General features: G+C 40.0%; 1 protein-coding gene across 4 annotated transcripts in view; it reads left to right on the top strand.

The window, feature by feature from the left end:
- The window catches only part of lrrc7 (leucine rich repeat containing 7), a 542,484-nt gene that overhangs the window by 314,866 nt on the left and 201,162 nt on the right, over positions 1-26,456 (top strand). For all 4 annotated transcript variants that reach the window (XM_051932508.1, XM_051932506.1, XM_051932505.1 and 1 more), the window contains exons 6-7: positions 952-1,041; positions 18,142-18,198. In XM_051932508.1, coding sequence (XP_051788468.1) covers positions 952-1,041; positions 18,142-18,198 — 147 coding nt within the window. The remainder of the gene's footprint in view (positions 1-951; positions 1,042-18,141; positions 18,199-26,456) is intronic.

The raw sequence follows: 26,456 nt of genomic DNA, 5'->3' as shown, positions 1-26,456 counted from the left end.
CCATTCTGAAGACAAATGGAAGGGAGCGGTATTAGGTGAGAGCGCCTACCCAAGACCCGGGGTGGAATTACCATCAGATGAGCCCCAACATTGTCTTCCAGACACATTGATTAAAGCTGAGACATAGAACAGCTTTTACAAAAGGTTATAGTGAAAGCAAAGTCAACACAGCGTTGTTTGGCATATTTAGAATCCATAGAAGTATTTGACCGTTTGAACACTACTGTCAGCAGTGGAATGAATTGTCCACGAGTGACCAAATATTTACCTTTCTGCAGGAGTGTTTCTACTGCACATAGGGGTCATGAAGTACTAGTACAAAGAGACAAAAAAGCTGACCACCATTGTTTGCTTCCTACATCCTTAGCTGATTGAAACTATTGATTCTCATTGCAAGCTGTGACTGTGCCAATTATATTGCAAGAAAGCACCAAGGCCGACACTCTCTCCTACTTTTGTTCTGCAATGTCACTTTCCCCGTTGTTCGTTCACTAACCAATAAACAAAATAAGAAACCTGTATTAAAATAATAAACCAATTGGTGATGGCTATTTGATGACAGGTTCTCACTATATATGCTACTCAATCACCATTTATTGTTTAGTCAGCTTTGTGATGAAATGATTCATTTCAGTCGTTTGCTAACATATAGGTGAGTAGGCCATGTGAAGGACCTGTTATGTTATTTAGTCAGTGGCCAGATCAGGATGGAGATTTTATAAGCAGTATGCCACATTCTTGCAGCTTTTATTTTCTCTTTGGAACTTAAATCGAAGATGGCACTCCATACTCGGGGAAGTATTCATACGCGTCTCTATCCTTTGTTGAAAAATCTTTTACATTTTCATTAATTACTTAGAGTGGTGTTCTTACAATGGCTGGCTATATTCTTTCATTGTATTTCCATGGCAACGTTTACCGTGAATGTAACGTTTTATTTTTGTTTTGCAGGCTGCCGGATGGCTTCACTCAGCTGCTAAATCTGACACAGCTATACTTAAACGATGCCTTTCTGGAGTATCTTCCTGCCAACTTTGGAAGGTATTGGCAGAGCTTTATGTTCATTATGTCTTTGCTTTTGCATGGAAGTTTTTACTTGCTTTATTTTTATGATGGTTCCTTTAGTGCCTTTTCTTACATTGATGCTGTGGCAACAGGTGTCTGGGAACCGTCTTTTAACACATGCTATGCAATTCACAGATTATGACTTGTGGCACCATTACTTAAGAGTATTCATCAGTTTCATTGGGGATGATAATAAAATAGAATAACCTTAGTTCAGGAATTTGATATTAAAGATTATAATGTTTAGGTTGATTGGCGAGTACAAATTGGACCTATATGAATGTGAACAGTTCTAGTGAATGAAATGTTATTTATTTATTTAAAGTCTCATTTAAGACTGTTTAACCTGTTAGCAGATTCAGGGCTAGGAAAAGCTTCACCTCTGTCGAGAGCTGAACCCGGTGAGGTAGCGATAATACATAAAAAAATCAAATGAAATGTTATTTGTCACAGACAATTATTGTATACATGGTACAATGTGTAGTGAAATATTTAGAAGAATATAAGAAGAATAATAAATATTCAATACTCAACTCTATAAATCAATACATATCAGTATGTCCAAAGACAACACTTTATCTACTCTCTATATATAAAATCCTAAGCCTAAAAGTGCAACGATTTTATGTGACTTTTTTTTGCCACACTTTAAATCAAGCTTATTTTAAAACTTACATATATATGTTTGGTATCATTCTTTTCAGAATGTATCAAACTTTAATGTGATGTTATTAGATTTTCAGATTCTTATTCTGTTTTTAAATTCTAAAATAAAATATCAAGAAAGTCACGGTTTTTGTCAGTTAAAATGAATAGATCATTTATTTAGTCTCTTATAAATACTCATCGAGCATAGTGGACCTCAGTTTAACAGGAATACTCCAATCGGTAAGATACTAAATATTTTATTCTCATTTCATGATTTTACGCTGTTAAATAATAATTAATTTTTCTTTTACATATTTATAGAATTGGGTGGTACGGTGGCGCAGTGGGTAGCGCTGCTGCCTCGCAGTTTGGTGACCTGGGTTCGCTTCCCGGGTCCTCCCTGCGTGGAGTTTGCATGTTCTCCCCGTGTCTGGGTGGGTTTCCTCCCATAGTCCAAAGACATGCAGGTTAGGTGCATTGGCGTTTCTAAATTGTCCCTAGTGTGTGCTTGGGGTGTGTGTGTGTGCGCCCTGTGGTGGGCTGGCGCCCTGCCCGGGGTTTGTTTCCTGCCTTGCACCCTGTGTTGGCTGGGATTGGCTCCAGCAGAGCCCCGTGACCCTGTAGTTAGGATATAACGGGTTGGATAATGGAGGGATGGATATTTATAGAATTTCGTGATTTTGACTCCAATATACTGTATAATAATTTTACTTTTGTACATTTACAGATTTTGCTAATATTCTGGCTGCAATTGGGGCCTAGTTAACATTATAAACATACACCTAAATGAAAGGATAGGTGCCTGTGTGTCCACACAGTTGAAATGTCTCTTATCATTCCAACAGATGGTGCATCGCAAACATTTGTAGTAATATAATGTCTCGCATTTTTCATTCCAACATGTGGCACATCCCAAACATTAACGCTGCTTTTTACGAGTCCCATACCAAATGGCATATAGTAGGGTATATGAATTTTATTACTACTAATGTTTGACAAGCCATCTGTTGGAATGACAAATGCAATGCATTGTATTACTACGTGCATTACAAAATACATTCTAATAGAAGGTGCAATGTAATAGTGAGGTCTTCATTGATTTTTTTAGATTTCAGCCTGTCTTAGCCAGGGAGCACAGCTAGTATATTATAAATAAATAATCTAAGAGAATTAAAAATAGGGCGTCATGTAGTTCTGGGCATGATCCTCATTTAGGATGCGGATTGAGTCTCTCTGAATTGGTCTTCAGACAGAAATGATATTTCCCTGGCCGAGGCCATTATTGGGATGGCTGGTATCTCTAATAATTTTCTTTGCCCTTGTCTGACATTGCTTGATGTAGATGTCTTATAAGTTAGAGACTACACATCCAGTGATGTGTCCTCACAGGTGGTGCAGTGGTAGTGCTGCTGCTGCTTTGCAGTAAGGAGATTGTGGGTTCGGTTCCTCCCTGTGTGGATAGTGCTTTGAGTACTGAGAAAAGCGCTATATAAATGTAATGAATTATTATTATGTGTTCAGCTGACCATATCACTGTCTGTAATACTTTGTGGTCCTCCCTGCATGAGGTTTCCAAACCAGTAATACTTACAGTCAGGATACTTTCAATGGTGAATTGATAGACAATTTTTAGTGTCTGAGAGGGCAGCATAAAATCTGTGAGGCATCTGAGGTGCTAAAGACATTGTCATTCCTTCTTCACCAATGTGATTAGACCTGGTCAGGTCCTCTGAGATGTGGACACCGTGGTATCTGAAGCTCTCCACATCCTCAGCCTGAATGCTGTTAGTACTGAGGTGGTGGTAGAGCCTCTGATGTTTCCTCTCAAAGTCCACAATCAGCTCTGTTGTGTTGCTGACATTCAGGAGAAGACACTTGACACCAGTGTGACAGACTTTCCACTTTCCTGAGGATTCGGTAGTTGGGAATGCCACTGAAAAACACTAAGCTCATTGTTGTATCCATGAAGCCAGTTTGACATGACTCTTGTTTGTGATATGGTGCATTATCATGCTAGAAGTAGCTATTAGAAGATGGCCAAATTGTGGCCATGAAGGGATGCACAAGGGTCAACAGCAATACTCACATAGGCTGTGGCTTTCAAATGATGATTGACTGCAATTAACACTAGAATTACCAGAGCCTACGAAAAAACTTGTAAATCCGTCCCACCTTAAATCGCGTCTTAAATCCGTTTGCACATCTCCGCCAGAGTCTTTTGTCATCTAAATGTCCTGATAAACACAAGCTACTAGCAGCCAGCTATTCCATCCCCCCACCGACTTAGAATGAACTCCTAGCTCATGCCTTGCCTTGATTTGATTATCTGGGATTGAAGTGGAGTTTTAGAGTGGAAATAATATAGCGTTATTGGGAATACACGCATTTCATGTGTGTTCCGTTTCTATAGTAGTCTGTGCAAACACATTTTTAAAACAGAAACGTTTTTCATATTCTAATAGTAAATGACAAAATGTAGGCATAAACTATATAACGTATGAAGCCTGAAGTCCATATATCAAAGAAACACTTTCACAAAAGGTACAAATAAGAGAACACGTGCGCTTTTATTCAAAAATATAACTGCACAAAAAAAAAAAAAGCCGTGTTAGCATGCCACATTGACATTCTTACTACTACTGCTGCGGTGGCGTAATGGTATCAGCTCCTGACTGGGGATCAGAGGGTGGCGAGTTTGATCCCGCACAGCTCCACTTCGAGAAGTAAACTGCTCTTATTCTTACAATTTTAGAATAACAACATAAATTTGATTTCAGTCTGTAACAGCCGGTGTAACTTATGATACTGGTAAAGGTTAGCTTTTTTTTTTTTTTTTTAATTCACTTTTCATTCTCGCAGTCGCATTCAGAATCAATCCATACAACCCCATCTGACATAAAGACGCGCTATAGGTCTGCAGTGTACCACGATGCATACTACCGCCCCCCCCCCCCCCCCCCCCCCCCAACCCCAAAAGGGAGCTGATCCAATTACGCCACCGCGGTGGTTGTAGTAAGAGTGTCAATGTGGCACGCTAACGCTGCTGTTTTTCCTTTGTGCAGTTATATTTTTGAATAAAAGCGCACGTGTTCTCTTATTTGTACCTTTTGTGAAAGTGTTTCTTTGATATATGGACTTCAGGCTTCATACGTTATATAGTTTATGTCTACATATTGTCATTTACTATTAGAATATGAAAAACGTTTCTGTTTTAAAAATGTGTTTGCACAGACTACTATAGAAACGGATAACACATGAAATGCGTGTATTCCAAATAACGCTATATTATTTCCACTCTAAAACTCCACTTCAATCCCAGATAATCAAATCAAGGCAAGGCATGAGCTAGGAGAAGTTTGTTCTAAGTCGGTGGGGGGATGGAATAGCTGGCTGCTAGTAGCTTTTGTTTATCAGCACATTTAGATGACAAAAGATTCTGGCGGAGAGGTGCAAACGGATTTAAGATGCGATTTAAGGTGGGACGGATTTACGAGTTTTTTCGTAGGCTCTGGTAATTCTAGTGTTAACAGGCTCAAAGAAAACATTCCCGTCAGCATTATACCACCACTGCCACCCTGGTATGTAGACACAAGGCAGGTTGGGTGCATGGATATTCTTGCTGTCAGCACCAAATGCTGACCCTACTATCTGTACGCCTCAGCAGAAGTCAAGATTCATCAAATGAGGATTCACTTTTTTTTTAATAATTTTATTGATTTTATTGTCATCATTCCATACAAATAGATCATTAATTTACAAAAAATAGGACAGAAAACAAATCAACCCCCACCCCTGAGAAAGAGAGCATGGCAAACGGAGTAAAACTTAAAGCTTGTAAAAATACATAAATTGATGAGTTTAATAGGCAGATAATGATACATGGAGAAGAAAAAGAAATGGGAAGAGAATTACTTCCTCAGTGCTTTAAGAGCTTATTCTAAAATATTATTGATTAGATCCTGCCAGGTTTTGAAAAAGTTCTGTATAGATCCTTTAAGTGAGAATTTGATTTTTTCCAATTTCAAATAGTATAAAACATCAGTTACCCACTGACTTGAAAGAAGAGAGTTAGGATTTTTTCCAGTTTAGCAAAATAAGTCTGCGTGCCAATAGTGTAGTGAAGACGATCACAGTTTGTTTGTCTTTCTCCACTTTAAGCCCATCTGGAAGAACACCAAACACAGCTGTTAGTGGGTTAGGAGGGATTGAGACACCAAGGCTGTCTGAAAGGCATTTAAAAAGTTTTCTCAAGAGTGATGTTAATTTGGTGCAGGCCCAAAACATGTGACCCAGTGAGGCTGGGACTTGATTGCAACGTTTGCAGGTTGGATCTTGCCCTGGAAACATTTTGGACAGTTTTAAGCAAGACAGATGCGCTTGATATATAATTTTGAGCTGAATAATTGTATGTTTGCGCATATGGAGCTTGACTGAATTCTCTGCATTTCTACCTTCCACTCCTTTTCTGATATGTTGTGTGAGAGACCCTTTTCCCACTGTCCTCTTGGATCTTTGAAAAGGGCGTACTGTAAAATAATTTTATATATTGCAGAAATGTTGTCTGAGTCCTCGAAACTGAGCAATATTTTTTCCAGCATAGAGGAGGGTGCGAGATGGGGAAAATCGGGCAGGTTCTGTTTAACAAAGTTTCTAATTTGAAGATAGTGAAAGAAAATGTGTTGCTGGAAAGTTACATTTGGAATGTTTGTTCATAGGATGCAAAGATGTTGTCTATATAAAGATCTCTAAGCAATTTAATCCCAAATGTTTTCCAGATATTAAAAACTGCATATGTTTGCATAGGGTTGAAAAAGGTGGTTCTCATGCAAAGGTGCCACAGATAAAAGATTCTCCATCTTATTTTGTTTAGGGAAGACGGTGATTAATACTTGGCGAAAAGTTTGAGGTAGAATTTGATTGTCTCTAGATTCTGTAAATGTTGCTAATAAGAGGGGAGCTAGCTGAGTGGAGAATTTCTTATAAAATTCTGTAGGGTAGCCATCAGGGCCTGCTGCTTTCCCGCTCTAAACTGACTTTATAGCATCTAGTATTTCTGATAGTGCCAGAGGTTTATCCAGTTCCTCTGCAATAAAAGTATCTATTTGTGGTATTTGTAATGTATCCAGAAATGCATTAGATTGTGTGTTTCTTCTTCAAACTCAGTAGAATATAAGGATTTATAGTAGTCTCTAAATGTGTGCATTATATTTTTATGGTCAATGATTTTGTCTCCGTTCGTGTTGGTGATTACTGGGATTGCATTGTGAACTTCTTGCTTGTGGATTTGTTGAGCTAAGAGCTTATTACCTTTCTCTCCATGTTCATAGTAATGATGTCTTGATTTAAAAATGAGTTGTTCAGGTTGAACTCTGAATGCAGAGCCTGCCTTTTCCTTTGAAGAGCCTCACTTGGACACCTGGAATGTTCTTGATCTATTCTAGTGATTTCGCTGGTTAGCTCTGATACCTTCTTGGTTTCTAATTTATTTCTGTGGGAAAGATATGAAATAATCTGTCCTCTTAAGAAGGTTTTTAGAGTTTCCCAAAGTATTCCTGCAGAGATCTCTGAGGATGTATTTGTCTCTAAGAAGAAACAGATTTGTTTGGATATAAATTCTGTACAGTTCTCGTCTGCCTCAAGGACACTATTTGCCATGAAATCGCTGCTATTACCCTCAAAATGGCCGAATGAGTCGTTCAGAAATTGTCTTGAAGAGTGTATCGCTAATGATGACCACCGCCTTGAAGATGTCATTTTTAAAACACAGTGAAAGAAAAGTATTTTGTTTATCCTTTCTTGCATCGTAATGAAATTTATTTTATCTTGTAGAGTTTTTATAGAATAAACGTTTGAAATGTGGTACTTCTTTTTGGCTCACCCTGTACATTGGGTAACACTTCTGTTACTCACTGACTCTTCTTTAACAAGACCTTAACACCTACAAAACATCAGTAGACTGGGTATTCATCACTATGTTGTGTAGCATGATGGTAAAATCACTTGTGAATATGAAGGACTCGCAGATCTTATACTAAATACTAGCTATCCCCCACGGCTTCACCCGCGTAGAATTGAAACTGAACAAACTTTAAAAGTCAATAAACAAACAGGTACGGCTAGCTAAGAGAAGGCAAGGTTCACTCCAAAATGTGGCCAGAGGTAGAGAGATTTGAACGAAGCTGGCAAATGAGTGAGGAGGGTCCTGCCCGACTCCCCACTCCTGACGTCACGCTTCCCCCTTCCCTCGGGCCGCAGCCTCTGTCTCGGATTAGCACGAATAAATCGCTCCTGCAAGTGAACTATGATACTTAGCGCGATGAGAGAAGTCACAAAATCAACTGGAATGTTTGAGCAAATTATAGAAAAAAACACAATCTAACTCTGTTAAGTAGTTCTCTCATGAAAAGCAGACAGACAGATGTTGGAAAATCACAAGAGATGTGTCCCTGTTAACCCCTTAACCGCCCTCTGCCGGATATATCCGGCACCGTTGTTTTATTGCTAACGCCATACTGCCGGAATTATCCGGCACATTTGCCTGTGGTTATATGAATGCCTGGCAAGTAGTATAACTGACGGTTTGGCGTGGGTATTATTACTACGTTGTATTTCGAGAAGTCTGTGGTTGTTTTGGCCGGTCATGTGACGTGATTCGCATGTAACAGCTGTGAATATGGCGAAACGTAAACTGACTTCAAGTGAGGCTTTGCAGGCGATTTGGACAGTTCTGATCATGATTGTAGCAGTTCTGAAGAAGATTTTAGGTGAAAGTGATGAGCAGCAACGTGCGCTGGCATGATACTGTGAATGAAGACGCTTCGGATGACGGCGCTGAGTGGGGTGTATCCCCAGCATCTCAGCTGGGCTGCTGCCCGTGGTGAACTACCTTTTCTGCATTCGTTTGAGGGGAACGTGTGGCTTTACTGTTGATGTAAACAATTACACTGCTGAGCAGTTTTTTTGAGCTGTTTGTGTCACCTGATTTTTGTCAGACATTTTGTTCATCAGAACAAATCTGTATGCTGTCACAGTTTATTGAGAAAAATCCTCAATTTACCTCCACATTCCCGTGTTCGCGCTTGGTTTTGACACTGTTGAAAACGAAATGAAAAAATTCATTGGGATTTTGAAGTTGATGGAATAATCAGAAAACCAGATATTGAGATGTACTGGTCTACAGATCCTATGTATGCAACACCTATTTTTGCAGCTGTCATGACACGTAAACCGATTCTCTTTGCTGCTGAAAATCTTTCATTTGAATGACAACAGAACGAGCCAGATAAGAAAGATCCAAACCGCGACCGCTTGTTCAAGCTACGTCCTTTGATTGATCATTTATTTGAAGCATTCAGTTGCCCTACATCCAGGGACCGGTCAGTTGCAGTTGATGAAAGTTTATTGTCGTGGAAGGGCCGCTTACAGTTTTTGACAGTATCTACCCAATTGGAAAAGTGCAGCGGTTTGGTATCAAGATGTTTTGCTTAGCTGAGAATTCAGGTTACATTTATAGATTTCGTGTATAGCACTGGCAACTTGCACAACATTTAGTGGTCTATACTGCTTGAATAAATGTAATAAATGTAAAAAAAAGTAAAAAAAGAATCGAAAATTGTTCAGATTTCGCCTGGGCGTGGGGAAATATTTAGGGAGTTGGCGGTTAATAGGGTTAAGGCACCTCAGACCACTCCAAAGTGACATTTTGTTAGCAGGTCACATTGCAGAGATAAATAAACACTTAACTGATGCTTTGTAAGTGTTATGAAGACCCAAAGAAGTGTTTGTTAAGGGTCTTGTTATATAATAGTAAATGAGTAATAGATGTGTTTGTTTGCATACCTAAACTAAAGTTTACAGAATATTGGGCTCAAGTTATACACTTTCAGTGTTAATTTAACACTAAAGATTTTTGACTGTATATACCAGCTTCATCACATAAAATATTTGTTTTGCCACTTTATGACTATAAGGAATGAGAAACTTGCACACAAAGTCAATTTCCAGAAAGTGGCAGTAAAAAAAAATAAAGCACCATGACCTGAAATAACTTAGACAAATGTTTTTTGTTCCCCCAGCCTATCCCCAATTGTTTTTAAGTATGAGAGACTGTGCAGGCTGAAGAGAACGACAGAACATCACAATGCTAGTTAATGAGGTGAATTACCCAGGATAGTCTATTAGCCGGCGATTCAAAAGAAATGCATGCCAATCCTGATCTTCTAAAGAATGATTCATTTGCCTTTTATTGCCTGCTAAGAGTGATTGTCAACTTTGAGATCAGTTGCTACACCTCATTTTCTCTTTGAAGAGTAATAAGGTCATCGGAGAGTCAGAATGGATGTCATGACCTCCATTGTGTGATAGACAATTTTTATGAAATGGGTGAAATAAATGCCAAGATCATTTCAGTAATAGGGGATGCTTTTCAACATTAAACTGCAATACAAATTGGACTAAAATCACTGAGTTTATAGTTCTCACGGTAGAATTACATGGGAAAATTGATTTATTGCAGAAACCCTAGAGTGTGGTGCAGTAATGTGATTTTCAAGTCTGTATATCTTGTTATTTATCCCAAACATTCATATGCATGAATTTGCCTCTTGTGACAGGACACCTAACTTGCCACCCTCACCTGGAACAAAATGCTCAACACAGAAGACCATCATTTAAAAAAAAAAAAATTTGTTAAGCAAATTAATGATGTGGACGAGTGTATATGGAAAGCATAAAAAGTGAAATAGCTATTTAAAGAAAGCAGAGCACAAGCCCAAAATACAGTCAGCCCTTCATATTTTGTGGATTCTATATATACGCAGATTCAACCAACCATGGATTGAAAATATTAAACAAACAAAAAAAAAATCCTGAAACCTCTGCTGAAAACTTTGTTAGCTGACAGTCCTCAGTGTTACTGTGTCAGAGAGAGGATGTGTAGCATTGTTCATAATGGCACTCAGGTTTGATTGAATCCTCTCCTTTGTATCTTTAAAGAGCTTCTGTAAAAAGCCTAATTTCCCCCTGGGGACAAAAAAAAAATCTATCTATCTATCTATCTATCTATCTATCTACTATCTATCTATCTATCTATCTATCTATCTATCTATCTATCTATCTATCTATCTATCTATCTATCTATCTATCTATCTATCTATATCTATCTATCTCTATCTATCTATGTGTGTGAAGGAATCTGTACGGATGTCTTGATGTTGCCGTCCACCATAGTACAATTGTTGCGCCACCACACTGCTCCCCAGTTGGCTAGCTCTGCTCACATGAAGCACCCTTGCTCTACTCTGTAATTCAGTTGAACCCATTCTGCTTTATTAAAGGAAAGCTCTTTCTTGCACACCTATTCTACTTCGGCTTTTGAATGCTACCGACGAAACCATTATTTTTGACAGGGACGCATGCGGTGCACAGTGGCAAATGCTATCGCAGGCGTTTCTTTAAGGAAAAGCCGTTCAGTCTGCAAACTTGACACTGAGGCGCTGTGAGGCCTATGGTGTCACATTGTGTGCTGGTTTCTGTGAAAAAAATGGCTCCTAAAAAGCAATTAAGTGGTCAAAGCAGTCCCCTCAGTGGTGAAGAGAAAATAAAAATCTTAGAACTTTTAAAATGTGATGTGCTGTCTTGCTCATTATACTAAACAATGCAGTATAACGACTTTTGACATAGCATTTGTATTGTGTTATAAGTGATTAAAATTTGTAATAAGGGACTTGAGCATCCTTGAGAATGTTGGTATATCCAGGGCAGTTCCTGGAACCAATCCCCTCATGGATACATAGGACTTCCTCTGAACACACTCCCCGATTCTCTTTCTCGTCCATCATGACTGGCTACAATAAACTTTTTACAAAGCTGAGCCTTTCCCAAAATCTCACCTTCTAATGACAAACTCAATACCCTTCTCTGTTAAGGACCTGTCCACCTGTGGTTAATTTATTTGGTGGACCTGATTAGGAAAGGCACCCACCGTTAACTCAGTGATTTCAGCATGGAGTCTTTATGGATTTCATTCACCTGGATTTAGGGATTATCTTCCATTCTGCTTTGTAGATCATCTCAAGCTCTGTTTAGTTGGATGGGAATCGTCAATGGACAGCTACTTTCAGTTCAGCTGGGTTCAAGTCTGGGCTCTGAGCAGGGAATACAGTGACATTCATAAAGGTGTCCCTATGCCATTCTTGTGCTGTCTTACCTGTGTGCTTAGGGTCACTGTCCTGTTGGAAGGTGAACCTTTTGCCCTAGTCTGAGGTCCAGGGCACTCTGGAGTAGGTTTTCATTAAGGATATCACTGTAGTTTGCTTTGCTCCATGAGAACCCTAAATACAAAGAGGACTATTTCATTTATGTTAGGTAGAATGCCCAGAGGGGACTGGGCGGTCTCGTGGCCTGGAACCCCTGCAGATTTTATTTTTTTCCCCAGCCGTCTGGAGTTTGTTTGTTTTTTCTGTCCTCCCTGGCCATCGGACCTTACTCTTATTCTGTGTTAACTAATATTGTCTTATTTTAATTTCTTACTTTGTCTTTTATTTTTCTTTTCTTCATTATTTAAAGCACTTTGAGCTACTTTTCTGTATGAGAATGTGCTATATAAATAAATGTTGTTGTTGTTGTTGTTGCTCCACTTTCTCTCAACCCTGACTTGTCTAGATTGTGGCCCCCATAACCCAGGACTGAGCAAAACATCTGGAGAAAATGGACTCAGCTGAAGGTTATCTTTTCTTGCTATTTTGACAAAATGTATCCTTACCTGAGGCAAAGACTGGACTTCTTCAGTACTGTGTCTCTTTGGAGAATCCTTGGGTACCGCTGGTTTGACTTTGTGTCAAATGAGTGGTTGCTCACAGAGTCCCGAATGAGGCACATTACCTGCATTGTGAGGGAGCGTCAGTTACAGCACTACGACCATGTGGTGCAATTCCCTGAGCGTGGTCTGGCTCACAGAACCTCACTGTTGATGACCTGAGTGGCTAGATCAGGGCAAGGGGGCTCCCATGTAACACCTTGGCTGCAGCAGATAGAGGGTCATTTCTGGAAGGTGGGAATGGTCTGCCCTGGACCCTGAGCTGTTTTGTTGTGTGGTGGGTGCACCAACAAGTTGTACCAGTGCATGCTTTCCGACCTGACCTGACCTGTATTCTGATTTTGTGGACTCTGAGCTGTTTGATAAAATAATCCACCACTAGGCAGTAGTGTTGGATCAGTACTAAAATTTTGACTTCATCATCAATACCAGCTTGGTTCAAAATGGTTATGAAGCAAATAATGGATAACTCCAAACTCCCACCCCCATCCCCACCACCCAATCTAACTCCATCCTCCCTGGTGTGGCACGCCAATCAATTTTGTCAAAGTAACTTGTCCCCTGTGAAGACAAGATGCTCTGTGAAGTCGCAATTGAGGCAAAGACAAATCCCCCTTAATGTCTTAATAAAGCTTGGAAGTGGGGATGGTGGGCTCCATCACATTAAAGTATGTTTTTCCCATGTACTTTAGTGCACATCGAAGGTGTAGGGAGTGTGGAAAAGTGGTGTTTATTTCGGGTTGCAAAATTACTAAAATGCCAAAATAGGCCGAAACAGATGTAGGTCAAATTAATACAATACAGGTGCATCTCAATAAATTAGAATATAATTGAAAAGTTAATTTATTTCAGTAATTCAATTCAAAAAGTAAAACTCATATATTATATACATTCACTAGGGGGACAAGCCCCCCTGCACCAATCTGCCACTCACGTTGTGAAGAGGGGGGCTGAACACAACCCAAGGAAGATGTGATCGCTCCACCGAAACCCCCTCTTAAACGGTGATACAATGGAAAATAAATACAGTTTTTTTTACCTCCTCTTTGCTCGATCAGCTGCTGGCTTGCTGCTGCTGCTGCTGTGCCACATGATCTGCATCTGCAACATTTAAATGCCTGTACAGCAGCTGTCCTACTCTTTGTCTTTTATTTCCGGCCCCGGGGCGTGGTTAAATCTTTTGGCTCAAAGTCTCATCTCGCGGGACGCAAGTTCTTGATATTTTTTAGTTTTAATTTATAAATGGAATAAGAATCTGAAAATCTAACAACATCATCACATTAAAGTTCGATAAATTCTGAAAAGAATGATACCAAACATATATATGTAGGTTTTAAAATAAGCCCGATTTTATGTGACAAAAAACGTCACATAAAATCGTTGCAGAAAATCACTGCACTTTTAGTCTTGGGATTTTATATATTGTGAGCAGGGGGGCTGATCGCACCCCTACAGGATATAGACACTCCTCTAAAAAACGCTGAAAGACTACCTTCACATTGCTCCCTTGCTTGCTGGGCTTACTTGCGGCTGATCTATCGCGCAACTCGCATTCACATACTTAAAAGCCTGAATAGCACCTTACAGTTTTTGGATTTGATTGTTTGCTTTTCTCTCTCTCTCTGACATTCTCTGCTCCTGACGCACACTCCTTTGAAGAGGAAGATATGTTTGCATTCTTTTAATTGTGAGACTGAACTGTCATCTCTGTTTGTCATGGAGCACAGTTTAAATTTTTGAAAAAGAGACAAATGTTTGTTTGCAGTGTTTGAATAACATTCCTGTCTCTACAACCTCCTGTGTTTCTGTGCAAATCTGTGACCCAAGCGTGACAATATAGAGAGTAGATTACAGAGAGAGTGATATATTTCAAGTGTTTATTTCTTTTCATTTTGCTAATTATAACTTATAGCTAATGAAAACCCAAAATTCAGCATCTCAGATAATTAGAATATTGTGAAAAAGTTCAATATTGTAGACTCCTGGTGTCCCACTCCACTCAGCTAATTAACGCAAAACACCTGCAAAGGGGTCCTGAGTCTTTAACTCTTTCAAGGCTGATGTTGACTTTTGTCAAAATTCAGGGGTAAAGGATGGTAATCGGCTGTAAACTGATACAAAACTCGTCCTTACTTTAGTTTGAATCTCTTTGCTTGAAGGAAAGATTACGTAGCTTTGTTGATTTGACCTCGATTCCCTGCGTATGCATGAGAAGTGAAGAGCAAACAGCCTTTAAAATGACATCAGCATCTGGCGAGACTAAAACAAATGTTCAAAGCAAAATACTCCATGGACGTTTTCTGTATTATCACTGAATCAGACTCTAACTTTTTGAACACTGAGTTTGATGCAAGTGATCTGGAGATGGATATCAAAAATGAAAGTGACTGTACCAACATCAGCCTATTGGTCCCCAGCTGAACGTGGTGCTGAACATGTTTGTGTAGCTGATATGCTTACAGCAGCGTTTGTATAGGAGGGCCACCACTTATGATGACAAAGAGGTACAAACCATATTGCGGCACACTACGACTGCCACCATCGCCCACCTGCTGTGCGAAGGCAGAGAGGTAGCCGGCCCGCCGTGCATTCCTGTTGTCCATCAAGCTGCCCCTGCGCAGCCACTGCTGCCAGAAATGCTGAACAGGCGTCAACAACAGCCACAGCACGTAGCAACAGACGTTTTATGTTGATTTATGTGTGAAACTAGTGCATTGTGTGCTTTTTGGAAAAAATATTCAGCCCTCAAAGAGTTAAATGATCACTCAGTCTGGTTCAGAAGGCCACACAATCATGGGGAAGACTGCTGACTTGACAGTTGTCCTGAAGACCGTCATGGACACCCTCCCTCCAGAAGGAGGGGAACCCACAAAAGCTCATTTCTAAAGAAGCTGGCTGTTCACAGAGTGCTGCATTCAAGCATATTAATGGAAAGCTGAGTGGAAGGAAAAAATGTGACAGCAGAAAAAGGTGCACAAGCAACACGGATAACTGCAGCCTTGAGAGGATTGTGAAGCACAGCCCATTCCAAAATTTGGGGGAGATTCCCAAGGAGTGGACTGCGGTTGGAGTCGGTGCTTCAAGAGCCACCACACACAGACATGGGCTACAACTGTCCAGTGGCGGCTCGTAGCTAAAATTAGTGGGGGTGCTGCTCCAGAAAATTTTTAGCCTTTGTTTTAAAATTGTGTAAAAGGAAACAAACATGTATAAAAAGAAAATTATATTCAGAAACCGAAAAAAGAGAATGAATCAAATAGAATAGCTGGAAGGCAGGATAATAATCTAATTCTACACTTAATCACCACGGTTTTCAAACTTTTTTGAACAAGTACCACTCCGCGAGGACCAGAAAACTGAAGTATCACTGTCAATGAATCGTTAATTTACGCCCGTGTTGTTTTGAAGAAAAAGTCACTATAATCACTATAATGACTATAATTATGACGTTAAAGTGATATTAAAACTAATGAAGGAAATGGGTGCCCGCGCTAATAAAAGCCGGCTTGGAGTCCTCCATGCATTTACAGTAGTATACTTATACTATATAGATTATATGCCAAGATATTTGCATTCTAGCAACATCGATTCGTGGAAAATAAAGGACCACACGAGTACCACTTGGCATGACTTGAAGTACCACCAGTGGTACGCGTACCACAGTTTGAAAACCGTAGGCTTTATCACATTTAAGAATTTGGTACACGGTTTTTAAGCACAACACACGCGGAGTTAAAAAAAAAAAAACAACCACCTTCCGCCAGTCACGCCAGGGTTAGGCACTCAGGCGGAAGCGACAGTGCTCTCTCTCCCTCGCAGCCTCGCGTGCAGCTTCCTATATGCGCGATGCGCACAACAGCCAAAACACCACGCCGCTGGAACTGTGAAGTGTACAGTTTCCATACAAAGATTTTTGTATCTTTTTCATAAACTGGGAGATGGCTACTGACATTAAGCTTAAAGGATTATATATTGTACAAGGTATAAAGAAAGAATTAAAGAAAAAAAGGACTCATGTATATTAAATGTTATCGATAATATCAAGTGGAACTAGGGGGGTGCTGCAGTTCCACAGTGCCTATACGCTGAGCCGCCACTGCAACTGTAACAGCATCTCCTTGTGTCAAAGCGCTCCTGAACCAGAGACAACGTCAGAAGCGTCTTACCTGGGCTAAAGAGAAAACGTACCGGACTGATTGCTCCTCTTTTCAGATGAAAGTCAATTTGCATTTCATTTGGAAATCAAGGTCCCAGAGTCTGGAGGAAAAGTAAAGAAGCACAGAATCCAAGTTGCTCGAGGTCCAGTGTGAAGTTTTCCACAGTCAGTGATGATTTGGGGAGCATGTCATCTGCTGGTGTTGGTCCACTTTGTTTTATTTATCAAGTCCAAAGTCAGCACAGCTGTCTACCAGGAAAATGTAGAGCACTTCATGCTTCACATTGCTGACAAGCTTTATGGAGATGCTGATTTCATTTTCCAGCAGGACTTGGCACCTGCCCACACTGCCAAAAGTACCAGTATCTGTTTTAATGACCATGGTATCACTGTGCTTGTTTGGCCAGCAAACTCACCTGACCTAAACCCCATAGAGAATCTGATCAAGAGGAAGATGAGAGACATCAGAGCCAACAATGTAGACGAGCTGAAGGCAGCGATCAAAGCATCTTGGGCTTCCATGACACCTCAGCAGTGCCACAGGCTGATCGCCTCCATGCCAGCACCACATTGATGCAGTAATTCATACCAAAAGAAGCCTCAACCAAGTATTGAGTGCATACATGGACATGCTGTTCAGTAGGCCAACATTTCTGTATTAAAATCATTTTTATATCGTCTCTTATGTAATATTCCTAATTTTCTGAGATACTGAATTTTGAGGTTTTCATTACCTGTAGGCCATAATCAGCAAAATTGAAAAGAAATAAATGCTTGAAATATATCACTTTTGTGTAATCGATTCTATATAATATATGAGCATCACTTATTGAAGTCCATCCATCCATCCATCTACCAGCCCGAGGTAATCCAAACACAGGGTTAACGGGGGTCTGCTTGATGCCAATCCCAGCCCAACTCAGGGCACAAGGGCTAGGAACCAAATCCTGGGCCGAGGTGCCAACCACCGCAGGACCACTTTTTGAATTGAATACTGAAATGAATATAATCTTTTCGATGATGTTCTATATTAGTGAGAACTACCTCTGTATTTTGTATTTTTTAGCAGACTCATTTTTATTGTCTCTAATTCTGTGGCACAATTAACGCAATGTTAGCACAAGTACAGGTTTGAACCTTTAAAGTGGGCTGCTGCTTTAAACATATTGTTGCCCGAGAATGTATTTTAAACCCGTGTTTTTCCAACTTTAAACAGCACAAGTAACAACATTGTTACTCGGGCTTACCAGTCAGCATTGCTCCATAATAAAAGATTGTCCTACCTCATGGGACTCTTCCGGTCACAGTATATTGAAACAGAAATCAAAAATCCAAAACGACTGTCTGTTAGGCAGCACTATACAGAACAGAAAAGGTTTTACATTTGGCAAATGTTTAAATATTTATTTTAATTGCAAGTATGATTCATGTAACTTTGTCAATCTCTTTTTTTTAGACTCACCAAATTACGCATCCTGGAACTGAGGGAAAATCATCTGAAAACATTACCAAAGTAAGTGAAAGGATATGTGAAAAAATAAATGAATAATTGAATTAACTTGAATATGTCAGGTTGAATGTATTGTATTCCATCACATCGCCTAATAGCTATAAAAGGTTCTGCCCCATGACAATTAAATTGAGCAGGGCTTGAAAATGGATGGATGGACATGATCACGTGACCAGGTAATTTAAATACTGACCAGAAGTGTGCTTCTTTTACATTATGATAGCATATCAGTGTTGTGAATGAACCTTCCTCCTGAGACCTCCAAAACAAGCAAGGGAACGGGCCAAAATCTTACCTGGGGCCTCATTTATAAAACTTTGAGTGTGAAAATATATGCTGTTGTGGCAGAAACACGCTGCTAAAATAAGGCACATGGAATTTCAAAAAGATAGCAGGATCAAGTTTTATTGCATGATGCATACACAGACTCAAATCAAGTGAGATGAGCAATTAGCAAATTCAGCGAGCTTACGTTTATTACAATTCTTATCACTTGTACAAAATACTCTCCTCCTTTTGGTTCTTCCCACCATTACCTAATGTCCATCACTTGACCGAAATTGCCATCATTACTTCATACCCTATGCAGGTGTCCGAAACTAATTCATTGATCAAGAACACATCTCAAGGTCGAAACCAGGAAGGACCCATATATGAGACACTGTGCTGTTCAAATGAAACTTACCTGGACGTCCAAGCATCTCTCAAGGTTGAAGTTTTAATCAGCTGCATTTCTAAAACAATGGTCTGCTTAACCCCCTCAAAGCACACGGTGTCCTTGACTAAAGATATTGGTGGTTTGCAGCTGAAAAGAGAAAAATAATAAAATAGGCAGGCAAGGGCTTTTTATGGTTTAACCCTTAATGTACTAGCGTGCATTAGGATGTAATACTTACAGTCATATGAAAAAGTTTGGGAACCCCTCTTAATTCTTTGGATTTTTGTTTCTCATTGGCTGAGCTTTCAAAGTAGCAACTTCCTTTTAATATATGACATGCCTTATGGAAACAGTAGTATTTCAGCAGTGACATTAAATTTATTGGATTAACAGAAAATATGCAATATGCATCATAACAAAATTAGACAGGGGCATAAATTTGGGCACCCAACAGAGGTATAACATCAATACTTAGTTGAGCCTCCTTTTGCAAATCTAACAGCCTCTAGACGCTGTCCTCCTATAGTCTTTGATAAGTGTTTGGATTCTGGATGGAGTTATTTTTGACCATTCTTCATACAAAATCTCTCCAGTTCAGTTCAATTTGACGAACAGCCTGCTTCAAATCATCCCATAGATTTTCGATGATATTCAAGTCAGAGGACAGTGACGGCCATTCCAGAACATTGTACTTCTCCCTCTGCATGAATGCCTTTGTAGATTTCCAACAGTGTTTTGGGTCATTGTCTTGTTGGAATATCCAACACCTGCGTAACTTCAACTTTGTGACTGATGCTTCAACATTATCCTGAAGAGTTTCTTGATATTGGGTTGAATTCATCTGACCTTCGACTTTAACAAGGGCCCCAGTCCCTGAACTAGCCACACAGCCCCACAGCATGATGGGATCTCCACCAAATTTGACAGTAGGTAGCAGGTGTTTTTCTTGGAATGCGGTGTTCTTCTTCTGCCATGCAAAGCACTTTTTGTTGTGACCAAATAACTCAATTTTTGTCTCATCAGTCCAAAGCACTTTGTTCCAAAATGAATCTGGCTTGTCTAAATGAGCACTGGCATACAACAAGCGACTCCGTTTGTGACGTGAGTGCAGAAAGGGCTTCTTTCTCATCACCCTGCCATACAGATGTTCTTTGTGCAAATTGCACTGAATTGTAGAACGATGTGCAGATACACGATCTGCAGCAAGATGTTCTTGCAGGTCTTTGGAGGTGACCTATGGGTTGTCTGTCACCATTCTCACAATCCTGCACATATGCCGCTCCTGTATTTTTCTTGGCCTGCCAGACCTGCTGGGTTTAACAGCAACTGTGCCTGTGGCCTTCCATTTCCTGATTCCATTCCTTACAGTTGAAACTGACAGTTTAAACCTCTGAGAGATCTTTTTGTAGCCTTCCCCTAAACCAGGAGACTCAACAATCTTTGTTTTCAGATCTTTTGAGAGTTGCTTTGAGGATCCCATGCTGTCTGTCACTCTTCAGAGATGAGTCAAAGGGAAGCACAACTTGCAATTGACCACCTTAAATACCTTTATATCTCATGATCGGACACACCTGTCTATGAAGTTCAAGGCTTAATGAGCTCATCCAACCAATTTGGTGTTACAAGTAATCAGCATTGAGCAGTGACAGGCATTCAAATCAGCACAATGACAAGGGGACCCACATATGTGCACAGCCAGTTTTTCACATTTGATTTAATTTCATACAACTAAATACTGCGTCACTAAAAATCTTTGTGCGGAAAACACCGACGTACTCAGATGTTCAGAAAATGAAAGACATACCACTGTTATCTTTTTTGTTGAAAGGAGAGGAAATTATTATGCAGGCTGAGAGGGGTTCCCAAACTTTTTTTATATGACTGTATTTTCATATATGCTTATGATTCTCTTTGAATATATGCAAAATCAATTTTAAGAATATTCTACAATGCACATAAAACCTGATGTATGTATATTTCTATACAATTTAACTTTATAAATCATAATCAATCTAGTAAACCAGCGGGCTTTGCCCCCTGCTCGCTTTGCTCGCCAACCCCCGTGCTTGCGCTACACGCTAGGCTGTTTGCGGTTCTGCCGCTCACATATGGGGATGCAGATGTACAATTTGCTAACTATTGTACATTACAGTGAGTAATTAACCATTTTAAAAAATATTAAAACGTAATAATTTGAATGTAAATTACGTTTCATGTTGCGTTATAGTTATACATTGTGTGAGACGATTTTGTTCTGTTTGGCTTAGAAATTAACACGCAAAAAACATTTTAAACTTACACTTTTACTGTAAAATTTAAGTAAAAACAGTTTTTTGAATTAAATTTTCGTCAATATCACATTGAATTTCGATTCTGTGTTTGGACTTTCATCGTGACGACGCAACACATAACTGCACATGCTTGAATTTCATTTCTTTCTTTCTATTAAATAAAATGACTTTTTCGAATTTTGGGCTCTGAGATGTATTAAATGTATTTGCAAAAGCTATTCTAACGGGAAACTGTAAACGTTTTAATACAAATGGCATATCAAGATCTCCTTTGTTGTCTAATGTTATCCGCGGAAGATGTACTACATTACCTTTCTTGGATACATCCTTCTTTCTACAGTAATTTGTGCGTTGGATGACCAGACGGTGTTAACGGTTGTAGATATTCTTCGTGATATTTGAAGTTGTTGTCTTCATCTTCCACAACATCACCACCACCTGTTTCAGCATAGTCTATTGATATGGATTTAACCAATTTGCTGTGTAACTGTTCGCCATTTTTGGACGCATTTAACCAGTTTGATGTGTAACCAATCAACATTTTTGCCGTTAATTCATTTGACTTCCTTGTTTCTCGGTGCTAGGATTACACATGTACTCATTTTTTATGTTGATAACTCTTCATGATGAAATTCTTCAATAAGATTTGGACAAATATATCTTCTTTAATTGGGAACTTCTAGTGAGGAAAATGTTAAAATGTATAAAATGTACAGTTTTCTTTACATGACATTCATAACACCTAGAAATTTTACAAAATTGGGTTTAATGACTGGTCAGATCAATTCTAAACATGTGAAAAAAAAGATTCTCCTTTTTTGTTAGCAAGTGAGAGAAATTCTTCAAGGTGTGTATGGAATTATCAATTCTAAATATAACAGGGTCGTTACGCCAAAGGACTGAAGACCATCAACCAAACAGGGGAACAGGTCACTAAAGAGGTGAAAATGATCAGACAATCCAATGCTATGTTTGAAATGAATATGCTGGATAAATTAGTTTTCTGTCACCAATGAGTCTTTTCTCTATTTTCTTACTGGTACACGGCTTAACATTAAATGACATGCCCACTGCGATGTCACATGCCGGGCCACCTGACATGTACACACTGGCAAAATAAACTGAGCAAAAATGACACTGGCAAATGCTATGCTTTCTTTTGAATCCCAGTCACAATGACAGTTGGCTTGCTGCTCATGAAATTTTAACAAAACAATAAGAAAACCTTGAAATGTGAGAGCTCAACACCCTAGAAGACATTTTTGATTGTGTGTGTGTGTGTGGGTGGGTGGATAGGTGTGTGTGTGTTATAACAGGTGATCTGATCAAATGTACATTTCAACTTGCAGTCATCACTTCCATTAGCTTTGCTGCGTGGCGACAATGCCAATTGAACCGATCAGAGGAGAAGCTTTATTATTGACCTTGGCTGAGAACTTTCACTGGCATTATTTATTATAATGGATGGCAAGCAAAACCAGCGAAAGTTTATGAATTATTCAGAGAGCAACGCTACAAAGGTATGCTTTTTGCATGAAACAGCAGGTGGCGGACAACAATGATTTGGCATTACTGGGCATTTGAGAAATGCAGGAAGTGCTAGCTACTGTTATAGACTTACAGGGGCAGATAATTTGTTTAATAATAATAATAATAATAATTATTACAATTATGTAGTGCTTTTCTCACTACTCAAAGTACTACCACACAGGGAGAACCAGGGAAGCAAACCGGTGATCTCTTTACTTCGAGGCAGTGGCGCTTCCGCTGCGCCACCTGTGTTTGCGTGTATACATGTAATGTACAGTGCAAAGCATGAGAATAATTTACTTTAATCTTTCCTAAGTGTCTCGGTTATACTATATGACATGGACCTGTACTGCAAGGCCACAGAGTGGATGTAAGCTCTCCTAACAGTGGAAACGTTATTTACGGGCTTTCCTTCTACATACCAACAACATGGATACAACCTAAAATTTGAATTTGTGAATTTCCCATTGGGATTAATAAAGTATCTATCTATCTATCTATCTATCTATCTATCTATCTAAAACCTGAGTGCCCTCCATCATGTTTGGAACAAAGACACATTTTTCTTTGATTTACCCCTCAGCTCCACAGTTTAAACTTAAAAAATCACACAAATCAGACGTGATTGAAATGCTCATTGTAGACTTTATTTATGGGTATTTGCATGCATTTCAGTCACACGACACTTACAGTATTCTACACGGTCCCCCCATTTCAGGGCACCATAATGTTTGGGATTCCTCAGGTGGATTACATGACTTTATAAGATATAGTACCTCGGCTTGCTTCTACCCTTTGGAGTTTGTAGTACAGATTTTCAACATGGGGTCAAACAAGGCACTGCAGGTTCCGACAGGAAAATGTTGGGGCGTCAACCCGGTCTTCCCCGTTTAATTCAGCCACAAAATAACAAAACAAAAGGGCCGCTATGCACGCCACGATAAACAACAAAGGAAAGTGCTGAAGTGAAGAAAGCCAACCGATTGTATTAATGTCTTCTATCACATTTTAGGGAGCTCCGCTCTATGGTGTTGTCGGTTTTGACAGATTGCAGTGGCGTAGCTGGGGGGGGGGAGGGGGGGGGGTTTGGGGGCAAGGGGGTCATCTGTCCCCAGGCGCAGCATCCAGGGGGTGCCGAATTGATGTTCCAATGTTGGCAAACAGGAGGGGGCGCGAAGTCTTCAGTTGTCCCCGGGCGCTGAAAACCCTAGCTACACCTCTGACAGATAGGGGGCGGTGTCGACCCCTGAACCTGCAGACAACACGTTCTGACACCAGGTAAAAGTCCAATAATACTGATGTGCACAAAGCACCTCCACTATACACAAATAAATCAATAATCAATACACCTCAATCACAATCCTCCACTCCCAGCAGCTCCGTTCCACACCCTCCCAACTCGGCTCACTACTGGGATCTCCCACAGTCCTTTTATATCCCTCGACCTGGAAGTGCCTCTGTCCCTCAGTCCACGTGATTTCATAGCACTTCCAGGTCAGATGAAATCTTCTTCTTTTTCTTCAGCCCAGAAGTACTTTGCTTCTTCCGTCCTCATGACGAGGTAGTACTTCTGGGCTATATGAAAAATACAAATCCCCGTGCCTCCCTGCAGCGTCCCCTGGGGGCCCCCACGGTATCCAGCAGGGCTGTGAAGTAAAACTCCAATGTCCATAATGCCCTGCGGGAATTCGGTGCCCTTCCATGTTGCAGGGAGGACTCCTTCTACTGGTGTTGGGGTATTGGCCCGGATAAACTGCCGGCCATATATCACACGGTTCAGCAGGCTTTACAGTTAAAGCACGAGAGCAGAAAGAGCGGAGTCAGTTGTCCTCACTGGGCGTCTTCTCAGTGTTGCGGAGGAAAGAAAAGAAGAGGTTAGCGTGAGTGCCCCGTCTCGATCCAGGGTGGTAGCATATGCTTCAGATTAGCCATGCATGACATTACAACGTGGACATCAATTTTGTTTTCATGTTTACCACTGTCCAGAGTAGATTTCCATAATAATGGCCAGCTTCATTATTTTCACAATGTTTGGGCTTGATGAAAGATCTGGTCTGATTTTCTGGTTGAGAACTTGGCGCACTTCTATTTTATGTTTAATCCTCTTGTCCTTGATTGAAAATCAATTCTGATGTTTTTAGGAGAACATTTAGCAAAAAACACCCAACACATGAAATAACACAGTCAAAACTGCGACACTAAGGTGATGGACTGAAGTCTATTTGCCAATACAGTATACAAAATTATAAAAATACTAGCTGTGCTACCAGTCTAAGACTTGTTGCAATCAAAGTAATTAACGAAGACCCCACCGTTAACGTTTCCAGTGGACCATCTATTGGAATGTATCTTGTAATGTAATTTATTGGTATAAATGTTTATTAATATGCCATTGAATGGATTGACAAATGCAATGTAATGCACCATCCAGACAGCCAGACACACAGACACTTATCCGTTTTTTTCGTTGGATACCTGAATGGGCAGTAATCTCAAAGATATCTCTACTCCTACCTACAGGCTTGAACGACTCCATTAAATTCACACTCTCTTTCTTGCACCATCAAAGACTTCATTTCCAGAGTATTGTAAGGCTTAGCCTGCTGTCCATATGATTGTACAGTGCAAATGTGTTCTCCTCTTTGTCTGTTTAAGGCCATGTCACATTACGTGACTTTTCCAGTGATGTTCAGTTGTATCCTTCATTTATACAGGGTGAGGCATAGAGATCTCCCACATTTCGAGGGAGAACTGTGCAGGCTGTAGTAGGGACAGAGAGGTGGGGTAGGTCTCATTTGGTAGGTAAGGCTCTACCATTTTCGGTACCCATCATGAATTGGACCATTGAACATCGTTGAACATCAGGGCTTTGTTGTTAAAGCATATTATGAGAACAACCATTCTATGATAGCGACACACAGAGTGTTCCATACACGCTTTGCGCTCAGTCAAAATGCAGATCCAAAAACGATTTTGCTATGGATTTCTAACCTTCGGGCAACTGGGTCCACACTGAAAAGAAAATCACCTGGCAGACCTAGGACAGAACATGTGTGGTTTCAACAGGATGGGGCCAGAGCTCACACACCACGACATTCGCTCAGAGTGTTGAGGGAAATGTTCCCTGTGCATTTGGTCTCTTTAAGGGGAGACATGGGGTGGCCGGCACGGTCACCAAATTTAAGCCCATGTGACTTTTTCCTTTGGGGATACCTAAATGAAAAGGTTTTCAAACATCGTCCTCGATCTCTTGAGGATTTCGAGGAAAGGATCAGCCCGAGATGACCCGGAGAGTGATGGAGAACTTCCGGGAATGTCTTCAGCAATGTATTGCTAATGACAGCTGCCATTTGTCTGATATGATTTTTAAAACCTATTAAAACTAAACTGGTTTTTAAGCAATTTTTTTTAGATACCTTTGTTAAATTTTTATACCCCTTCAAAAATGTGGCCCCCACCCTGCATAATCTTATCAAGTCAGAGGCAGTTGTATTTTTCTAGTCCAGTGGACCTTAAAGGTATTTTCTTTTTCTTGCAACCTAATCTTGCCTTTCTTAGTGTCTTTGACACCCAGTCCATGATGTGATTGTCAGATCATTGAGTAGTCCTTCTTACTAAATCACCACCAACAGTCATAGAGGAGTAATGTCGATTGCTTAAACTGTCTGGAGCAACACTTCACAAACTATAAAACCATACCAAACCCTTTGCCATTAAATACAACAGTGACCCAAAAGACGGCAACCAAAATGGGTCACAACCCATAATTTAAGAAACTATGG

This window comes from Erpetoichthys calabaricus, chromosome 10, assembly GCF_900747795.2.
Source record: "Erpetoichthys calabaricus chromosome 10, fErpCal1.3, whole genome shotgun sequence".
Lineage (NCBI taxonomy): Eukaryota > Metazoa > Chordata > Cladistia > Polypteriformes > Polypteridae > Erpetoichthys > Erpetoichthys calabaricus.
Note: the sequence above shows the minus strand (reverse complement) of the source record. Positions and strands in the feature narration are given on the sequence as shown.